The following is a 20266-nucleotide window of genomic DNA, read 5'->3' as shown; positions in this document are numbered from 1 at the left end:
TATGTAATTTAATTGCTTTAACGTAGCTATCCCTGTACTGTGTTTATAATAACAATTTGAAGATGAAAACAAAGAGTGATAAGCCCCGGTCTTGTGGGGCATTTGACATGTCTTTATAATGTTGAATATTTGCGCTCAATAGGCTCCAATGGTTTTTTACATGTCCGACAGAGGCTGAAGGTAGCAAGAGCATACGTCACGTTGAACCTTCAAGTCCTGCTCAATCAAACGTCAAATACATCGATCCAAAAAGAAGTTCATTTATAAAGTTCATCATTTTTACATGACCTAAAATGTTTTACATTCCAAGCAGCTTATGTCTCTTCTGACAAGTAATACAGACTGCTTCCATATACGTCTCTGAGCATACCAAACTTCATTTCAAAAACTCTTATTTTAGGATATCTTAATAATATGTTAATAATTGATACTCCAGGCTCTATCAGTTTTGATACAATTGTAAACGACTGAGAAAGGGCAGAGAATTCAACTGTTTATTTTAAAATGTTCAATATTTTACATGATCTAAAATTATTTTACATTTTTATTCATTTACATTCTGGGTATCTTCTGTCCCATTTGACCAGTATTACAGACTGTTTCCATCTAAAACGTGGTCAGCAATGTCTAGGGGATACCAAACTTCATTCCAAAATCTCATACCTGATTTTTACTGATTCCCTGATGTATTCAGATATTTCTGCGGCTAATGTCAACAGTTAAGACAATTTCAACACCTAGGGCACTTACTATGTTCAGTACTTTTCAGATGAATCCTTGCAGCCCAATCATCACAATACTAACAAGGTATAATAATTAATTCACAGTTTATGAATCACTGTAGACGAATAAATGCAAGATTTAAAATCAGCTGTATGGAGTGTGTCTCTAAGGCAACAATTTTCTAGCCTTTCTACTCATTATCGTACATCTCTTAAACTCAACACACAGATTTAATTTCAAAACACAGCCATGAAATCCCCTATTTTAGCTAATTGTGCTGTGACCGTCTGGGTTGACGGAACAGGTAGAGGTTTAGTGTCACTTTGTGTCTCTCCTGCGCTTAAAACCTCTGTTAAACCTAGTGATTGCTGCAAAAATCAACTTTTGACCAGCCAGGAATAGGGGGGAAATGTTAGACCACTTTGAATATTGACAAACCAGGACACACAGTGTCATTATGGGATAAATACAAAGAAGATTTACCCCAGGAAGTGCCCCCAAGTAACCACAATGCCATCAGGATTTTATTGTCATGTAGGATCTACATCCTACTCTCTGAAAACCTCTACACTCTACTAAAATGCATGCCATGTAATACTTTCATCTATGTAACAACACATATATTCTCAATGAATTTCACAGTTGTGTGATTGTAAAACTGCAGCAGTTATCTTAGAAATACGAGCTAAATAAAAGAAAATTTGATTGATTAATCTCATCATCAAATCCTACCTCTCACTGTCTGACGACTGACTAAAATGTCCAAACATATTTAAAAAAATCTTGTGAATTTGAAGATGTTTTGCTTACTTATTTTTTCAAGCAGCTTTCATTCACATCTGAAGATTGGCCACTAGTGTATTAAATTTATTTCCTTACTGTGCAGTCATAGGTCCAGATGGTTTTGATTTCATATGTTCTGGATCTGCTTCACATCGTTTCATTCAGCATTTTCCACCGATAGACCGTAAGTCAATCGTTCGGTGCTGATCTAAGCCTCTCATCTACTCCTCACTGTGAGGTGAAGACTATGTGCTGTCTGTCTGGTCACTGTCGCTGGTGCTCATCTGGATTAAACCAATCAGAGATGAGATGGTGCCCATCAGCCCCACCAGCCAGTTGGGGAATCGACCAGCCCACAGGAAGCCGGGCGGCATCCAGTGAATGGCGTTACTGAGGTCAGCCATGCTGCTGAGGATGGACAGAACCTCCCCTCGCATCTGTCTGCAGAGCTGAGAGTGACTACGGGAAAAAAAACCCCACAGGACACATTGTTTTATACAGGAGGAAAATGTCTCACAAAGTAAAGAAGCCTGTCTTATATCCGTTACGGAGGCTGAACATTTGTGATAAAACTGCAGAAACAACACCTGTTGCCAGCTCCATCTCTCCCACATCTCTTCAGCTTCTTCTTCAGCAGCAGCAGAACTCGAAGCGACCTTAAAAATAAAAAATAAAAAAACGACTGAAAGTGTTTTATGCTCGATATTTGGCAGGTAAAGCAAGAAATAATCTAAGTGAGCACCCAAGGTTACAAAGCGCTCCACTTTAAGCTTAAATTGCACTCTTAGTGTTGGTGAGATCGAGTCAAAGCAACCTCTGCTTTAGTTTTTATTTTTCACAGATTATACAATAGTTAGACTTTTGAACAGGAACTACACTTTGCAAGAGAAGATTTGAAAAATTAACAGAACGAGTAAAAACTAATTGTGAAAAAACAGACCTACTTTTGATCTGTTTGGATTTTTTTTCACATGGAGGAAAATTATGAGCCGAGTTAAATGTATTGCCTTTAAACATTATTCAGAACTTGCCTCCATGAGTGCTGGACAGACATTTAACACATACTAATAAAATCATTATATAAATAAGAACATATTAAAATACACAAAATACCATAAATATAAAAGATAAACTAATACAGTAAATTTGATTCACTTAATTTACCGTGTTCTTCAATTATACATTCAGTTATACCTCTCAGTAATCAGCCTATAAGTAACATTTATCATTTCTGTGACTCCATACGTGTACAGGTAAGCTCACCTGAGTATTCCCAGCAGCAGCGAGGTTCCCCACAGCACCGTGCTCAACAGCCACCATTTATCAGACTTCACTTTGATGAGCTCAGCGTCGGCGGCCCATGCGATGTGTTCACAGGGGTAATAGAGCTGATCGGCCACGTTGGTCAGCACAGAAATCCAACGAACACCTCTGTCCTCCTCCTTTAAAAGAACAGAAGAGATGTAAAATATCTTGATACAATAATAACAAGGACAGTACTTGAGTAAAAGTACTTAGTCACTTTCCACCACTGCCATTTGTCTTAGAATATGGACAGAGAACCACTGTATCATGTTTTTCATTTAGTGGGACAGATGTTCATCGATCCCTCCCTGACTGAATTCTGAAGAATGATAAGACTTGAGAGGAGGAAGTGGACGGAGCAGAGCGTTGTTGTGTGACCCACCCCGTCTCCAAACCCATAGCTGCGGGAATAAGCCAGCATGGAGAGATCGTCAAACAGCCTCAGCACCGTCCTGCATTGGCTGAGCTGAGCAGAAAATAACAGCAGACTTTTTCCGAGACGCTGGGACGAGACGTCTGCTTCTGCCTTACGGGAAAGAACTCCTCCAACAAGCTGGGAGCCATAACAGACCGTCCTGATCTGGAAAGACAAACAGAGAGAGGGGAAACACCAGGAGGTGCTCACAGTACTTTTAGGAGACAGGGGTGTTTATGAAAGAGGAGACTTTACTCTCAGGGATGTAGTGAAAGCTGATCTTTTTATATATATGTACATAAACCTGAATGGCTGACATAATAATGACATGTAGTATTTAAGCTAAACTTGCAACATTTCTGAAATATTATTCAGCAAAAACTGCAGAATTGATGGATTGTGAAGTGAAATTTTTTTCACAAGTTTGAATCTAAGGCTGCAACTTAATTTTATTTTTTATTATCGATTAGAGAGAGTCCAAGGTGGCAGCTACAAGTATTATTTTATTTTATTCTTTATTCTTGTCCAAGGATCTAAAATCAAATAATATCAAGCTTTTTTCTCACATTTCGTGCTGCAACAATTCATCTGTCTTAGTCATTTTAGGATTTTATGCTTTTCCTTGTCATACATGATAGTAAACTTTGGAATGTTGGTCGGACAAAACAAGACATTTGGAGATGTCACTTTTGACATTTAATGATACAAAGGATTTATCAAGAAAATAACTGGCAGATTAATTGATAATGAAAATAATCATTAGTTGCAGCCCTACAGTGTTTAGTTTATAATGTATGATGTAAGACAAGAGAAAAAGCATAAGGCCTCCCAATTAAGAAGCTGAATCCAGAGAATGTTTAAAAAAATTACCTAAATGATTAATCTATTTTCAAAATAGTTATCAATATTATTAATTTTCTTCTGGATATCTAATGGTTTATTGGTTCAGCTCTAAAGTTATTCTTTTTGCCATTTGTGTTTTCTACATAATGATATACAGTATTAATGCAGTGTTTCAGCATTTATGAAGCAACTTAACACAGCAAAATTATGCATGCATTAAAATAATTTTTACAGTAGTAGTATCTAGTATTTACATTTTTACTCTATTAAGGATTTATATTTATATTCATATGATTAATATTGTAGGAGATGTAATGTGTTTAGATGACTCTTACTTCGACTTTGGACACTATTTCTCTTTTTCTTGTCCTGCAGGAGTAAACTCAGTTCAGCTGGCAGTAAACACTGAACTAAACCCATGCTGAAACTACACTTACACTGAAAATGGAATATCATAACAAAGTTATTTAAGACCAATGAACTATCCCACATTAGAGGGGATAACAGTTAGGTGTTTGTTATTTTAGACTCCATGAATACTTACAACTTTATCTCTTCCTCTGTAGGACTCCAGCAGTCGGACCAGAGACTCCACAGACTCCTGCATGTCTGTCTGCAGCTCACACACACACACACACTCACGACGCTGTTAAAGAAACAAACAAGGATCTGTGAAGCTCCAGTACAACATCTCCATTTTTGTCTTTAATCACTGGACCAGCTCTCAGCTGGACTTTGAAACAGGAAGTACCCAACAAAATATAGACCCAAGTAGATGATCACCGAGTAAATGGAGCTTCTTCTTCGTGGTCTTCTTGCAGACTAGACACAGCAATGGTGTTATGCTGCCCTCCACAGTTTGGGCAATATAATTTCTGCTTCAACAATACTGGCTGATGCATTTCAGTAATAATGCTCGGTGATGTTGCAGAATATAAACCATACGGATAGTTCAGTAGCCTTTCATTTTTCCAGTATGAATCAATATCAGTATATATAAGGCATGAAGAAACATACCAGTCAAAGGTTTTAAAACAGCCCTGTTTTCCCACTTTTTATTGAAATTTAAACAGTTCAAGTCCAGTGACTGACCTTAAATGGAACAAAGGTAAGCAGTAACCTGCCCAAGGTGAAAAAAAGGTCACCAAAAATGGAAAAATCATGTCAATTTCATAAAAATCAGACCTTTTGAAGAAATTGCTTAACTTACCTGCAGCAATTGAAGTAAATTAAGCTTTGAAAGTTAATGCAAACAACTCCTGACTTTTTCTCCCAACTTTTGTTGGTTAATTACAAACCCTCTGTTTGTGCAATGTTAGTGTTGGAACAAACTGTGTTACTGCACCCTCTAATGCTTTGTTAGTACAATTCTAGTACAATACATTTATGGGAACCTCTGCAACAGTGTTGGGATGAACTTTCTGGACAAAATTTGATTTCCATTGTACAAAGAACGTCACAAGTTTGTTTGGCTGCTGAATCTATATCTAGATAAGATTTAATTCAACATGTTTATTTGTTTAGTGCTTTAACTTAATTTCAGAAACACTGGAGGTGCCCTTAAGCTTTTGACCAATAGTGTATTATTTGTATTCAGATCCAGTCCAGACATGTTATTCCTTTTCTTATTAATGGAAATTTGGGATCTTGTTATGCTAATTATAGGCTACTCTGAATCAACTGATACATAGGATTAACGGAAGGGACTTTCTTTTCCTACTGTTTACTTATACTTTACCTTTGAATTTATAGTTTACAGTATGGCATTATACAGAGAGGTGTTTCGGTCATTTAAACAGCACTCATTAGTATAAATAGGCTGGACAAAATAATAGAAATGCCTGTTGGTATAATGCTTTTCAGTTCAACAGCACCACAAACTACATCCTCCAAAATGACCATAACATTGAATTAACCCCTTTCTGGAACAGTTCCAACACAAACTGAGCATTATAACCTTCATGAACATGCTGTTTATTGTAGGACTGTTGCATTAGTTTTAGCTACAACTACCAGCTAAGTGTATATGCAATTCCATTGCCTTGTCAGTGTACTAATCATTTTTATGATACCTTTGGTTGTTTATGGAATATCAGCTTTTTCTTGCTCACCATCACTGGAGTTGTAGTCAGTTACTGTTTTCACAGTTTCACAAGTCGCTCCCAGAGAAAACCTCAAAGATCAACAGTGACTTAAACACAGTTCCAGTAAAAGTTGAAGATACATCCTTTACTGGAAGTGTGTGTAGCACGCTGCATAGCTGTGCACCCACACTCATAGTAAGACGCATAGTAAGAGCAGAAGGGTTGTCTTTCACATTTCTTTCACAAGAAACTTAAAAATTGACAAAAAAATCAAATCACAATTACCGGAAAAAAAGCTATTTTATTTATTTTTAAGTTATCTCAGAGGTCAAGCAAAACACAAAGCTACAGTAATAGTGTATTCATTTGCTATACAAGCAGTTTGACAAACAATGCAAGTGATGACAGGTCTTAGCACAGGGAACGTATGTGTATATCCACATGGATCAGTTTGGTATGACTTTATACAGTTATATAGTTTTATTGAGTTTGAGTTTGAGTTTGAGTTACAGTCTAGTTTGTTTGTTTGTTTGTTTGTTTGAGAGCAGGACAGCTGCTATAGATTCAAATAAAGCATTTGTACCCACACGTTTTTAGCTTTCATATAGTTTGTTTCCACATTTGTGTTTCTTGCTGTGAAAGTGTGTGTGTGTTAAGTTTGACATGTTTGAAAAATCAGTGTGTGGAGTCGTTGTCATAGATGTCTGAAAAGAGAAAACAATTTCAAATTACACTGGAAATTATATTAACACAGTTTGCATTGCAATTATTCACAGAACATGGGGATCCAAAGATAACTCACCACTTGGATAGTCAACATCGTCGTAAATGTCTCCTTCCCTGCAAACGTAGACTGATGTTAAACTGATTGCAGAAAAGTTATTTTTATTGATATGATATTTCATTGACAATTTTCATTGATACTTCTGTGTAAAATCTAAACCAAAGCTTTAACACATTAAGTCAAAATGTGTTAAAGCTTTGGTTTGGTTTTTACACTAAGTTTACAACTTAGTGTAAAAATGGGTGCATCAAGCGCAATATTTATATTTACAACTTGGACGGATGTAGCAATAGCCAAACTTCATACAGTATACAACACATACTGTAGGTGTGTGCACAGTGTATATAAGTGGGTCTATATTTGTCAGTGTAAGCTTTATCCAGACATCCAGAAGTCATAGATACAGTAAACTGTTACCATAACAACAACAATAACACGTATTTAGAAAAGGCTAATTCATAAAGACTTTACATTTGCTAATGAAGGTAGAGTCACATATGAACCGATTAAGATTACTTACATTGGAAGAAGAAGTGATCTGGACACATAACCATCTGTGAGAGGAGAGACAAAACAGACTTTTATGTAGAACAGTCTCAATGAATTTGTAAAATCCAACTGTTATTGAATTATTTTATACAATCATATATATTGATGCATGATATATATGTATTGGTGGTATCTGTTGCAAGAGTAGCCACTGTTACAATACAGTGGCTAATGGGGATTAAAATATGCTGTAGATTACTATAACATAAAATCACACAGGGATGCAAAGTGTTCACGTACATTTTCCAAACCTGTTGCGACACAGAGCTTTCTTGCTGCTGGTGAGCTGGATAATATCCAGGACATCTCCCTGAGACACATGCAGATCCTTCCCTCCTGGCTTCTTTAAGATGCAGTTGGGATCCACCATCATGGTGTGTAGGACCCTGGGTGGCCCTTCAAACTGGAGAACAACAGTTACAGTGACACATTTTTGGCATTTTAAAGTTTTCTTAAATCTCTCAATGCAGGTTCTGTAGCATGTTTATGTTATATGTGTCATGATATAATTTTGAGTTGTATGAGGACAAATAATTCAGAAATACATTTCCTTTCACTGCTATGCCGATGACACTCTTCTTTAGCTAACACTTAAACTGTAAACCACGGTTATAAATGTGTGAAAAAATATTTACCTTAAATTTTTTTCTTAGCTCCTTCTCCACTTTGGGATCTATGCTGAAAATGATAAAACATTTCACAATTTGATTTCAGAGCTTGACAATGAAATATAGAACATTCAAATACCATACCAATGTATTATTCAACAAATGTTTTTCAGATGTTTTTTTTCCCCAAGAGATTAATAAAGTAATTAGAAATTAACAATTGATGCTCTTCTATTTGAACATCAGTCTCATAACTTATCAGATCTTTACAAAGATTTACATTATAATGATACAGCAGCACACTCAACCAGTCATTTCCTGTTTCCTTTCAGTAAATCAGACATGAACAGATACCTGATTTCAAATGGTGGTGGGGGGAAATCCTCAGTCAATGGTTGAACATCATCATAGTCATCTGAGAACAAAACAAGTGCTGTAAACTGAAACTAACTTTATCTTGTCTTCTAAATAAATAATAAACATTAATATTTTTGTTTGAAAAAATCGTACAATAACAGTAATAAAACATGTCCTTAACTCTTAAATATAGATATTAATAATAAACTAAATAATGATAAATAGAATAAAGTAAACAATGAGTTTGACCCACACTAGATAGCCAAGTACTATTTCATTAAAATATTCATATTTGGGATAAAGTTGGTCATCTTTTGTAATTTAATTTAAGTTGTCAAATATCATATTTAGCAAACAGCACCCCATGTTATTGTATTGTATGTTCAATTTTGAACAATATAACAATACAACAATTTTGCAAAATAACATTTTTTTTAGAGATTTCCTGCAAAGTTTCGCTGGTGATTGGGCGGCTATTTAATCGTTTTATTTTTTTATTTTTTTATTAAACCAAATGACCTAGTCAAATGATCTTTATTTCACAGAAATAACTGAGACTGTGCTGTTTCTTTTGAGCAATTCTGTTATAAATAAAAAAATCTGACATTAATCCTAATTAGTCAGTGATGTTCATATGTGCTTTGTTGTTACTTACCATCATCCTGAAGCATGCTGCAGATTAGAAGAAATACAACGTACATGTTAGTTGGAACAAGAGCAGGTGAACCAGAAGAAGCAATGCAACCGAACAATTAGGCATGTTTACAGGTTACATTCACAGAATTTCAAATTACTGATACACTGAACATAACTTAAAGTAAAGGTTGGCTGTAGAGTGTTGAGAGGTTTTTCTTTCAATATAACAAGGAACATTTTCCATACAGCAGGATGAACACAATCTACTGTACCTGTCTCTGTTATTGGAGTCCACATCAAACATATGTGGGGGGTCTGGAGGTGGTGGAGGTAATGGTGATGTGTCTATTTTTTTGGACTGGAGCACTTTGCGCTTCACTGCTTCATAGTCAATGTCCACACATGTATTGCTGATGTATCCGTCTGCAAGTTTACACAACGACAAGGTAATATACTGTAAGTCAACACAGATGAAACAAACATAACAAACGATGATCAGTATTATGGCTGGGTGATGAATTTTATTATGTGTACTGAATACATCAGTAAATGTGAAAAATATCAATATAATACTGTGACAGTTATTGTATTATTAATTTGGTGCATATTTCACTCTGCTACTGTTGGATTAACAGAATAGTCATACTGTAAAGGAATTCGCTTCATCAGCAACAACAAAATGTGACCAACATGAAAGGTTAAAGGTAAACAGACTGGCAGATTGTGATGTGCTTTAGATTCTTATTTAAAAATGGCAGTCAGTCTGAAACACTTTGTTGTTAAATTGTTATCCCCTTTAGCCAGGATAATGTGCAATATATACGTTATAGTATATAGTATACATATATGCAATATCATTTCGAAGCATTGACATGTGAAGCAGTTGTTTCTTAGTTCATCACTGTGTGGAATTTGCATTAAACTTGTAGCAAGAATAGTAACACTACTTTCATGCTATATTGCCATTTAGCTTGCCGGAGAAACCAACGTAACCACGTGTTGAACTGACTTCAATCAAATTTTACAAATGCTTGCGCTTTACACTTCAAATGCTCTTCTGCTTTCCTTTATAGCATTCTTTGTTGTCCTCAACCTGTCAACTGTCTACAATTGCTGACATTGTTATGTACCAAAACACCTAAGCAAATTCGTCATATGGGAAAACATACTTGGCACTTAATTACTTCTGATTCTGATTGCTTACATAATTTACATAACTTATTGGAAAGATGAAATAAACACTAGAGGAAGTAAACAAAAAGCCAGAGAATAAGAGGTCAAAAGACAGAAGGCCAGAAGAACTGACTGCTTTCACAGATCTCTCTTTCACAGAGTTGTGTCTTATCTGCATAACATAATACATTGTTTTTTTTAATGTCCATTACAAAGCAAAGTAGGAGCCAAGGCAAGATCATAAGAAACACTTGCCAAACACAACAACAATATCTTCTGTGACAAGAGCACACTAATTGTAGAAGTATTGGAAAAAATGTGTCTGCTTTTATTGCATCTTTTCTTGATATGCTTGATATAACTTTTCCACTTAAGCAATATGTGGAAAATATTTTGAAGTATTGAATTTCAGGTATTTCCACCTGTGTTTTTTTTTAATGTGAAACAAAGGTCTCCTCTGTGTTGGTTCATGTTGGGAGGTGAATTTGCTGGACGGGCCAATTCATGGCTTACTCAGACGCCTACCTTTGTGGCTCAGATGGGAAGATGCTCTGCATGATTGATTAAGAGAAATTTAAAGCAGAACTCACAGGTTCCATTCAGAGACCGAGCCAACCATTTGCCTCCTGGGTTATTCTTCACCCGAAGGATCTCCACACTCTCGCCTTGTCGTACACTGAGGTCCAGTTTTGATCCTCCGTGCCAATCGTGTCGGACTTTGGCTGTATGAAGAACCTCCACCTCCCCTTGCAACTACATATGGACAGATAAGTAAGGTGTGAAAGTTGCAAATTTGAAGTTCAAAGAAGGATCTCTGGTTTATACTAGAAATAAAAATGTATATTTCAAGATGCATTTTAATTCAAAATCATAACAATCATGAAGCTGGTAGTTTAGCAGGTTAACTTACCCAAAGTAGCTATCCTAAATTTACTATGACTATATTATATCTTTATCTCCAAAATGCAAGTAGCATTTCTGTTTTGAATTTCCTTAAACTGTCATCCATGCTAAATGCTTAAGGTGATGCCATCAGATCTGCTGCTGAAGGAACTGGATCTTTGGAAGTTTCATGGAGGACAGATGTCGCTGGGCCCTTACCTGAAAGTTCTTCCTCAGCTCATTCTTTTTTTTCTGACGCTCCATCTGTTCTTTCTTCTCCTGTTCTCGATGCTTCTTTGCTTCTTTCTTTCTTATCTTCTCAGCATTTACTTGATTCACGCCCACCTGGTCCCTAGAAAGGAGAAATTCAACTGAAAAATTACTTTTTCACGACAACATGCACTTACTGTACGACTAACAACAAAACAAGGCTTGGCAGTGTTTTTGTTTTCTCATAGTTTTCTATTAAAATGACATTACTAAAACTTTACATTACATTAAACTCTCTGGAAAAGGTGTATCTTTTCTCACACATCAATTTAACAGATTTTATGATCATTCATCTTATTTTCAGTAAAAGCTGTAACATCACAACAATCAGTCGTACATGAGAGACAATTAACATGTTTTGAAGCCATTCATTCTGCACTAAGCAATTCAAACTAAACGTCTTTACCAACTTCAGTATTTACTCTCTTTCACTGTCTCAGTTTTTTCTGATTTGCCCAGATTTCAACAGACTCTGCCTGTTATTTGTCACAATATCCTGCTTTGACGGGAAACATGTGTGTTGAATCACAGACACAACTTAAAAGTAAAGACAAGCTGCACAATATGCTTAACGAACCTTCATGCAATTTGAAATTCTTCTGACTTTAAAACAAAAGAGGCAGATAATGAGTCACTTATTCTTGAAGACTTCTCCTAGACCTGCTGTGGCTCTGTTAGTATCTCATTTGTACGTAGCTTTAGACAAAACGGCCCTCTGAATGAATAAATATGAATGTGTAAATGCACATATCATTACAGCCTAGCACTCCCTCTCACATGCAAATACGACTATGATTAAGAAAACTACTGGGCTGATGGTTGTCACAACAGTAGCACTTTGCAGCGGTGGTAGCAGCAGATGCAAAAATAACAGCAGCAGTAACAGAAATAAAAGAAACAGTTGCTTCGCAACGTAGCCACTTTTTACTTTGGTTGTGTAGAGCTCCTATTAGACACAGACTCAACAATTAATTGGAAAGTAGAAAGCAGAAAGTTTATACTTACTCATCAATAAACTCATATACATCATCATCATCATCATCCTGCAAGACAAAAGACAATTTGATTTGAAGACAAAAGAAAATATTCATACACAGGGATTATTACATTAAAGGAGAATACCACCCATTGTAAGAATTTAATTGTGTTATTTCTCAGTCATATAACACATTGTGTTTTCCTCATTGTTGTCTATATATGTGTACATTACACTCAACTCAAGCTTGAAATCAAAGGAAGCGCTTGAAAGCACTGACAGTGAATAAAGTTAATTGTCATTTGTCTCACTAACATAAACAAATACTAAAGTATTACAAACAGGAGTGAACTGGACTTTCATTCTAAGTTTAGTTACAGTTTTAGGGGAAGAGTGCAACGTGTTCTCACAAGAGGAGCCACCTGATTTTGAATTCTTCAAATTGGTGGTATTTTCACTTTACAGTGAGAATTTCAGTTTCAATTTTCTGTACCCACCCCATCCAGACACTGTGAACTGTTGTCACTCCAGGACTCTGCGAAATCATGAAAGACATGTCTTTAAAAAAGTGGCACAATTTCTCAGAAAAATGCTTGATAATCACGATAATACAAGTAAATTACAACTCATATATTTTTTTCACTTAAAATGTGTCAGAAGAAGAAAAGCTTCAAGAACGAAAGAGGCTGCAGCGTTGCACCAATAAACAATTTTTTACCATTCCTCTCAAAACTTGCAATGTCGTCATAGGTGTCCTGGCTATCATCAATGTCTCTGCAATCAATAAACAAACATTTGTTCATTATTCAGCAATTACACTTTTTTCCTGCTGAAAAAAATAAAATAAATAAAACCATCATCTGGACAGCATCTTGTTTCCATCAAAAAAGATATTTGTTGTATATAAACTTCATTTTTAGGAGCTAGTGTAGTGTAGTGTAGTAGTGTAGTAGAAGTAACTGCACAAAAAGAACGGTTTTATATTATTTATATAATTTGTGTTATACTTGTTGTTTGCAACATGTTTGTTGTTGATTTTTTAAAATTTAATTTCTCGCATAATTTCCTGCCCTCCTTCTTAACGTCATGACAACTGTGAAGGAAATGAGAATCTGGTGTGGCTCTCTCAGTGATTTTATTAACATTGATTGTACATTTAAAGATATGATGTAAATGATCTGAAATTCAAACCAGGTTGTTTCTGTATTAACACCAGCATGTTGTGAAGTGGTGAATACTTACATAGAGGCAATCTGGTGCGGCAGTCTGCTTGGTTTGTTGGATCGCTGTGGCAGTTTTGGAGGACTGACTAATCCTGGCAGGGACATTTTTCTACCAGCTGAACATGGGGAACCTGCTGAAGAGCCAGACAATGTCTTTACGTAGATGAAGAAATTTTATTTACAATGAGACAGATAAGCAGCGATGACAGCACTGACAATCTTCAATGAAAAGGCAAAAAGAGAGGCACATTCGCTGAAATGTTTCCGCACTAGGCTTGTTTGTTTAATTTCAATGAGCTTTAATGCTGCTGACTTCCAATCAAAGATGAAGCACACTGGTTTGTCAATGTTGCTTTGAAGACTTTGAACCAGTGATCATGAGATTTGATTTTAAAAAATGAATCCTTATGTTTCATAGAAGATTCTTCTTTAGGTATCTGATGCTCTGTCAGTAATATTTAGGTATGGAGATTCATCCATTTTAATCACTTAACTTTCCATCAAAAGTTTCAATAAAACAAAAAATCTAACCATCATCATTAAACATGGAAAATGCGTTTAATTCATGGGAAAGTAAAATTGCATGGGAAAGTACAATTGCCACACACGTCTATTTCACCGCAGACATTTTGGCCTTTCATAATAAGAATAGTGAGTAGAAGACTAAGAGCGGTGTTACTGTTATTAACAGGTGGTGTTCTATTTAAGTGTCCCAGGCAGCCATGACGATGTGACAGCGAGGCAGCTTGCACAACACCAGGACCCTTAAACTGAAGCAACTAAATGGAATTCAGCCACCATTCATTTAATTTCTTATACCTGCACTTTTCCTACTGTGAGAAAACAAGCTTTGTCCTTGTATTATATTGACTAATCTTATAATTACACCAGCAACTGCCATGATGATGTTACTCAAATCATTTTAAAACAGAAAGAACCGCAGGTGTTTTCTTTCCATCTTCAGAATAATTAACCTTTTACAAACATTTAGCCAGAGAGAAATAAGCAGAGAAATTCTAGATCGTCTTCATTTACAAGTTGAGTAATACATAATTAAAAATCTGTGCGTTAATAATAAATTAGAGAGACTCACTATCACTTTTCCTCGGGGCAGGAAGGGCAGGTCCTCGGGTGAACCTCATAAAGGGCTCCAGGTTGACACTCGGAGGCCGTTTTGGCTTCAAGGGCAGGGGTCCTTCAGGGGGCAGGGGCTTCCTCAGCGGGGTCACTTCCCCTGCGCTCCTCTGTCTGGGCGGCTGTCGGAGAGGGGTGGAGGTGGGAGCTGGTGCAGGGGCCTGAGGTGGAGTTGGAGATGGAGCCAGAGCTGGTCTGATACCTGCAGGGATCTGGTGCCTCAGCATCATGTTTTGTAGCATCTCCCCCGTCTGTTTGACCTTGCTGGCGTCTGCCGGCTGGATGGGTGCTCTGACTCCAGAATGTAGAGGCGGTCGCGGGACAGAGGCAGGTCTGAGGGGGCTGGAGGCGGCTGTTGGCTCTGGCCTTGGGAACCTCACCAGCCCTGGGCCAGTCAAAGGAGGAGGAATAGAGGGAGACAGTCTGTGATGGGCCAGATTGTTATCTGTCACTGGCAAGATTGCTCTCCCAAACCCAGGTCGTGGAGATTTTGGGGACCCGCTGTCTCGGCTGCTGGTGTCCGAGGTGCTGGTCTTATTGTTGAACCGGGCCCTCAGAGCCTTGACATCTACGATCTCCTCCTGAAAATTACACAGGAGCACAAACTCAAACCTGCGGCTGCTCTGTTTCTTAAGCAGGAAGTTAGCAGCACAGCTCACAGCAAGGCATGACCCCCACGTTCACAAACACACACAACTCATCAAAAGCCTGCGCTATCTTTACAAAGTGTGATTGCACCATGCAACAACACAATTTCCTGGTTGTTTTTATCTTCACAGAGCTCACAAGTCCCCACCAACTCCCTGCAGCACACAAAACTAAAGACAGCAAGAAGTAATCCCAGATCAGCACCTGAACAGCATTTATAAGCAGTATAAACACAGAATAAATAGTTCATAACACATTATACTGTATAGTACCAGAACGAAGTAGTTGTTAGCAGATATCTCTGTTTGTTATATACATATGTATATATATATATATATATATATATATATATATACAGCACTTCATCACTTCCTCATCACCTCCTCAAACCACCACCTATCTCTCTCTTTATATATCCATATATAGATATATAGTGTCTATAGATGCTAAAAGGGAGGGCATATTGTAAAGTCACTTTAATGAAGAGAACGTATTGATTAAAATCCCTTTGCAGCAATTTTCAGAAAGAGTGAGGCTGTTATGGCTGAATCATCACTTCCTCAAAACTCTAATATAGCACAGCATGATGTTGTACAGTTGAATTAACTTTATGCATCATGAACTCATCTCCTGTTGTTTGTGTTCAGTCCTTTTATTCTTACTACTGTATGTTTAGAAGACATTTCCTGGTTTTCTGTCTGGTTTCTCACTATGAACTGCATCACTCCACTGTGGAGCTAGTCAAACTAAAAAAAACTAAACTAAACTTTAAAAAAAAGTAAAATAAAATAAAGTAAATGTGGTGAGAAACTGGACTACATTGCATTATATTGGGAGGGGGTTTGGCCCATCCCCATACAAACTCACCACCAGTGTTGGGGAAGCTACTTCGAAAGCATTATAACTTTGCAAGCTACCAATTACTTCGCTGGAAGAAGTTGAACTACAGCAAAGCTACCACAGGGAGAAAACCAGAGGAAGAAAATGAGCTTGGTTAACTAAAGCTACTAAAGCTAGTTCAAACTACTTTGTAAAAAAAAAATGTTCACGTGACATTTTACAAAGTTGTAATAAAAATGTTTTATTTATTGCAATTTATTGTGAAAAGTGCCTACTTGTTTACATGTTATAACATAAACCAAAAAACTAAAATACCTCACTATCAATAGGAAAGTGCAAGGAATGTCAGCTATGGTTTTGTAAACAATAACTGTTTAAAGGTCCCATATTATATAAGGTGAGATTTCTATGTCTTTTTTGATTATAAAGCAGTTCTAGATCCTATATTAATACTGTGAAATTATCAAAGTCTCAATCCATGGAGAAATGAACACAGCCCATATTCAGAAAAGCCGTTATCACTTCCATAGCTTTGTGATGTCACAACTATACAATCCCCAGTCTCAGATGCCCCAAGCCCAGCCCACTCTGACCCACCGCCCAGCCTTGCAGGATTTGGTTTCTCTGAGTGTTTAGCTGAAATCTGCTAGTTTTTGATTCATTCGCTCAGAAAACAGTCTGAGCTGAGACTGAGGAGGTTTATCCATCATGGTGTTGTCGGTGTGTGAGCACTAAGCAACACCCTTAGCTTTTGCACATGCACTACACAAAGCATGTTGTGTGGCCTGCCTGACAAATGCATTGCCTTTGTTTGCATTCACAGTGGTCAGGATGAAACAGAGAGAATTTTTTTTTTTTTTTAAATCATTCTTTTCCTTTTATGGTTTGTCGTTTCAATATGCAAATATGAATGTAGCGTAACTACCTGCAAACGTCTGCAAAATAGTTTAAGTCCTAGTTTAATAATGTGTTCACTATTCCCCAACACTGCTCACCATTAACTAGGAGGTCAGTAATAAACACCTGTGACAGTGTCAACTAAAACTGAACATTATAATATTCCTGTTGCACTGCATTGCAGTAAATGTTATATGTGCACCTGATAGAGAGGCCAGGCAGAGTAAACATATTCTCTTTGGAGTGTTTTTGAAAAACATATTCTGTTGGGATGAAAGTCAAAAAGGAAAGAAGATTTCAGTTCTTACAGCTTCACTGGCTTCCAGTGGAGCACAGGACATCATATTCAATCAAATATTGTTTTGTAGGAGTGAACATGAAACTGTTCATTGCTATTTTAAACTATTTTAGTCCATAGCCATAACATCACATCCAGTGTAGCAAACTTAATGCTTCATAGATGACATAGAAGACAGGTCAGGATTACTTTCTGTACTCTGGTGCAGTGGAGTGGAATAAACTCAAACTCAAACTCCCATTGCTTTAAAGCAAAGGCTTGACAATGGCTCCTAACTAGTATTCCTTAATAGAGTGTGGAGATATTGAAATGTTGTTATAAACGATCTTTTAATCCAATGATGTTTACATTTTGAACTATTTCATGATGTTGATCCCCTTTAATGTGTTTTTGTCACTATTACTTCATGTGGTTCTGAAAAGATTTTTATCAATTGTTACTCCTCCAAGAAGTTTATGTTTTCATCCATGTTTGTTTGTTTGTTCGTCTGATTATTTATCTGATTATGCAAAAAGTACTGATCGATTTTCACCAAACCTGGTGGAGGGATGGGAAGGAACCCATTACATTTTGGGGCAGATCTGGATCATTTGCTATGAATTTGAATTGTTTCTCTAAAGTTTGGCATATGTATTTTTACAATGGCCTCGTTGGAGATCTGCGCTCTCTGAGGGCCCTTCTAGTTTGTTTACATGACTTCTTCTGTGTCTTCTATTACTTTTCTATTATCTTAATGATGAACTTGATGAGGTTGGTGAACTGTGTAAACACCAGGGACAACAAAGGAAATAAATTCACGATTTAATGGCCGCATTCTTGACAAAGTTTGATATGTAGTACTATTTTTGCAGATGTACTAGCACATTGTCAATAAAAATAAAAAAGACATTTAGTTAGACATTAGTGTCAACAGGAATCTGTCGCGGACTGAAACATGTTTTGAGGCGTCTCTGTGATGTTATTTGGGGTTTGAATGTAATCATTCTCATCTTGACGAGTGGACCGAGCAAGAAGAGAAAAGAGAGTGTGAAGTAAGCGTTACAGAGCGGCAGCAGCAAACTCATTGGTTTAGTTGAAATTCAGCTGGTGGGGTCTTAAAACAGTTTTTAAAACCACAGCACTGGTTATGCAATTTCCCAAAGGTGATCAGCAAACACAGGACCATAGAGGAAATAAGATTTGGAGAGAGTAGTGAAACACGATGAATGAATGTCTCTGGTACTTTGTACACAACAACAAAAAGAAAAACATTATCATAATAAAGGAATCACTGAACTATTGTCTGAACACCTCAAGTTGAAAGCTTTACAAAGCCAGACAGAAGAATGTGAAGAAGTGCAGGAAGTGCTCACAACCACACACCTCTTTACCTCAGCCAGCATCCTGCGCTGGTTACCATAGAAATACCCTCCACTGTTGCTCCTGCACCAATAAGCTGCAAACTCTGCTCAGTCGCTTGCCCGCTTGCTCGCTCACTCTATCTTGTCATGAGGAACAAAGGAAGCAGACAAAAAACTTTTTCTCTACACCACAAAACTCAGACATGGGGTTCCACTTTCAGTCAGCGAGCGCCTGCAGAAGAAACACAGTGTGTGTACAAGTGTGTGTGTACAAGTGTGTGTGTGCGTGTGTGTGCGTTTCCCTTCATGTGGCACACATTATCTCAGGTGTCTTTCCACAGTCTCTAGTTGTGCAGGTGCTTCAGAGAAAACCTGACAACACTCAGAAAAACTACTGTATTTAAAACAGAGTGACAAAATAAATAATGAATAAAATATGACTTAGTTGTTATCATAATACATATTGTTCTTGTTCTTTAAAATATGTTGCAGTGGGTGAAAGTCAGCATTTTCTGAAATATTGTCTAACTCTGTTGATCTCTATTAAGACTACACCAACAACCAGTAAAGCTAACTGTTTTCTGCATTGCACTTTAAATTGCACTAACCTGTGCTAAAGCTAAAAAATTGATTCAATATATTAACACAACGCTGTGTAACAGCCAGTCTTTGCTACAGAACACATTTGATGTAGTTGTTTAATCGATTTAAGAATACAATAATAAGTCTGGTTTTAGTTGAGTTTTAGAGTCACGAGCCTCTCAAGTCTCTATACACCCAAATATGGAGAAAAACCTGAAGGAGTTCTAAGATATTTTACAATTTAAAGGCTAAATATCAACCATCACTGAGCTTCTTCTATTTAAAAAAAGTTTCAAAATGCTATTAAAATACAAACTGAAGTGAAGCGATACTGAGTGCTGTGAATCATTAACTGGTGATAGCTGTGTGATAAAGCTTTCATTCATCAGCTGCAGGATGAACGCTCTAGGCAATTTCAAATTCCAACTTCCCCCTTTTGGCTGTGAAAATGATGTAATTCCTGTAGAGAACAAGTGCAACTCAACACATTAATGTTTTACCGGATCTACCAGAGAGCCACGACGTGCTGGTTCAAAATGCCAGATCATGTGTTTGAAGGATTCTAAACCAGGTTAAAAGTTTAAAAGGTTATGATAAAAGGTAACTGAGGTTTTACCCGGTGAAACAATAAAATCTGTCCATGGTCTTTCTTTGATTGTCAGGTTATTCATAGATGGGTTGACTGTCAGGAGGAAATGGTCAGAATTACACAGTCACTACCGCTGAGAGTAGGGGAGCTGTTAATCCCTATGTTACAACCAAACTATACAAATGATTATAAATGAGAATTTCTTACCATATTTTAGCTTTAGTGATGATTCAGTGGTGGATAAAGTGCCCCATGTCCAGCAGTGATTCAGTATCCAGGCTGATGTTAATGTACAAACACCTACATGACCTGTGTCTCTAAGCTTAC

The 20266-nt window shown here is 36.9% G+C and overlaps 2 protein-coding genes across 3 annotated transcripts; both read right to left on the bottom strand.

Annotated features, from left to right (window-relative positions):
* Positions 1-533: 533 nt before the first annotated feature.
* On the bottom strand, positions 534-4807 carry pex11g (peroxisomal biogenesis factor 11 gamma). The gene is made up of 5 exons (XM_022769666.1): positions 4614-4807; positions 3194-3391; positions 2770-2948; positions 2094-2162; positions 534-1965 (listed from the first exon to the last, which is right to left on the bottom strand). The coding sequence occupies exons 1-5, from the start codon at positions 4674-4676 to the stop codon at positions 1752-1754; spliced, it is 723 nt and encodes a 240-aa protein (XP_022625387.1). The 5' UTR covers positions 4677-4807; the 3' UTR covers positions 534-1751.
* A 1633-nt stretch (positions 4808-6440) lies between these two features.
* On the bottom strand, positions 6441-20259 carry LOC111240029 (FYN-binding protein 1-like). Of its 2 annotated transcripts, none has more exons than XM_022770034.1 (16): positions 20147-20259; positions 14705-15326; positions 13631-13745; positions 13107-13162; positions 12886-12923; positions 12418-12455; positions 11362-11494; positions 10851-11013; positions 9360-9510; positions 9107-9123; positions 8449-8509; positions 8122-8164; positions 7727-7889; positions 7458-7491; positions 6956-6993; positions 6441-6857 (listed from the first exon to the last, which is right to left on the bottom strand). In XM_022770034.1, the coding sequence occupies exons 1-16, from the start codon at positions 20147-20149 to the stop codon at positions 6829-6831; spliced, it is 1704 nt and encodes a 567-aa protein (XP_022625755.1). In that variant the 5' UTR covers positions 20150-20259; the 3' UTR covers positions 6441-6828. The 2 variants fall into 2 exon arrangements, with proteins under 2 accessions (XP_022625755.1, XP_022625822.1); XM_022770101.1 differs by having other exon boundaries at positions 13631-13742.
* Positions 20260-20266: the final 7 nt, after the last annotated feature.

Source organism: Seriola dumerili, unplaced genomic scaffold (assembly GCF_002260705.1).
Source record: "Seriola dumerili isolate Sdu_G_001 unplaced genomic scaffold, Sdu_1.0 BDQW01000002.1, whole genome shotgun sequence".
Lineage (NCBI taxonomy): Eukaryota > Metazoa > Chordata > Actinopteri > Carangiformes > Carangidae > Seriola > Seriola dumerili.
The sequence above is the reverse complement of the archived record's forward strand: the minus strand, read 5'-3'. Positions and strand labels throughout refer to the sequence as shown.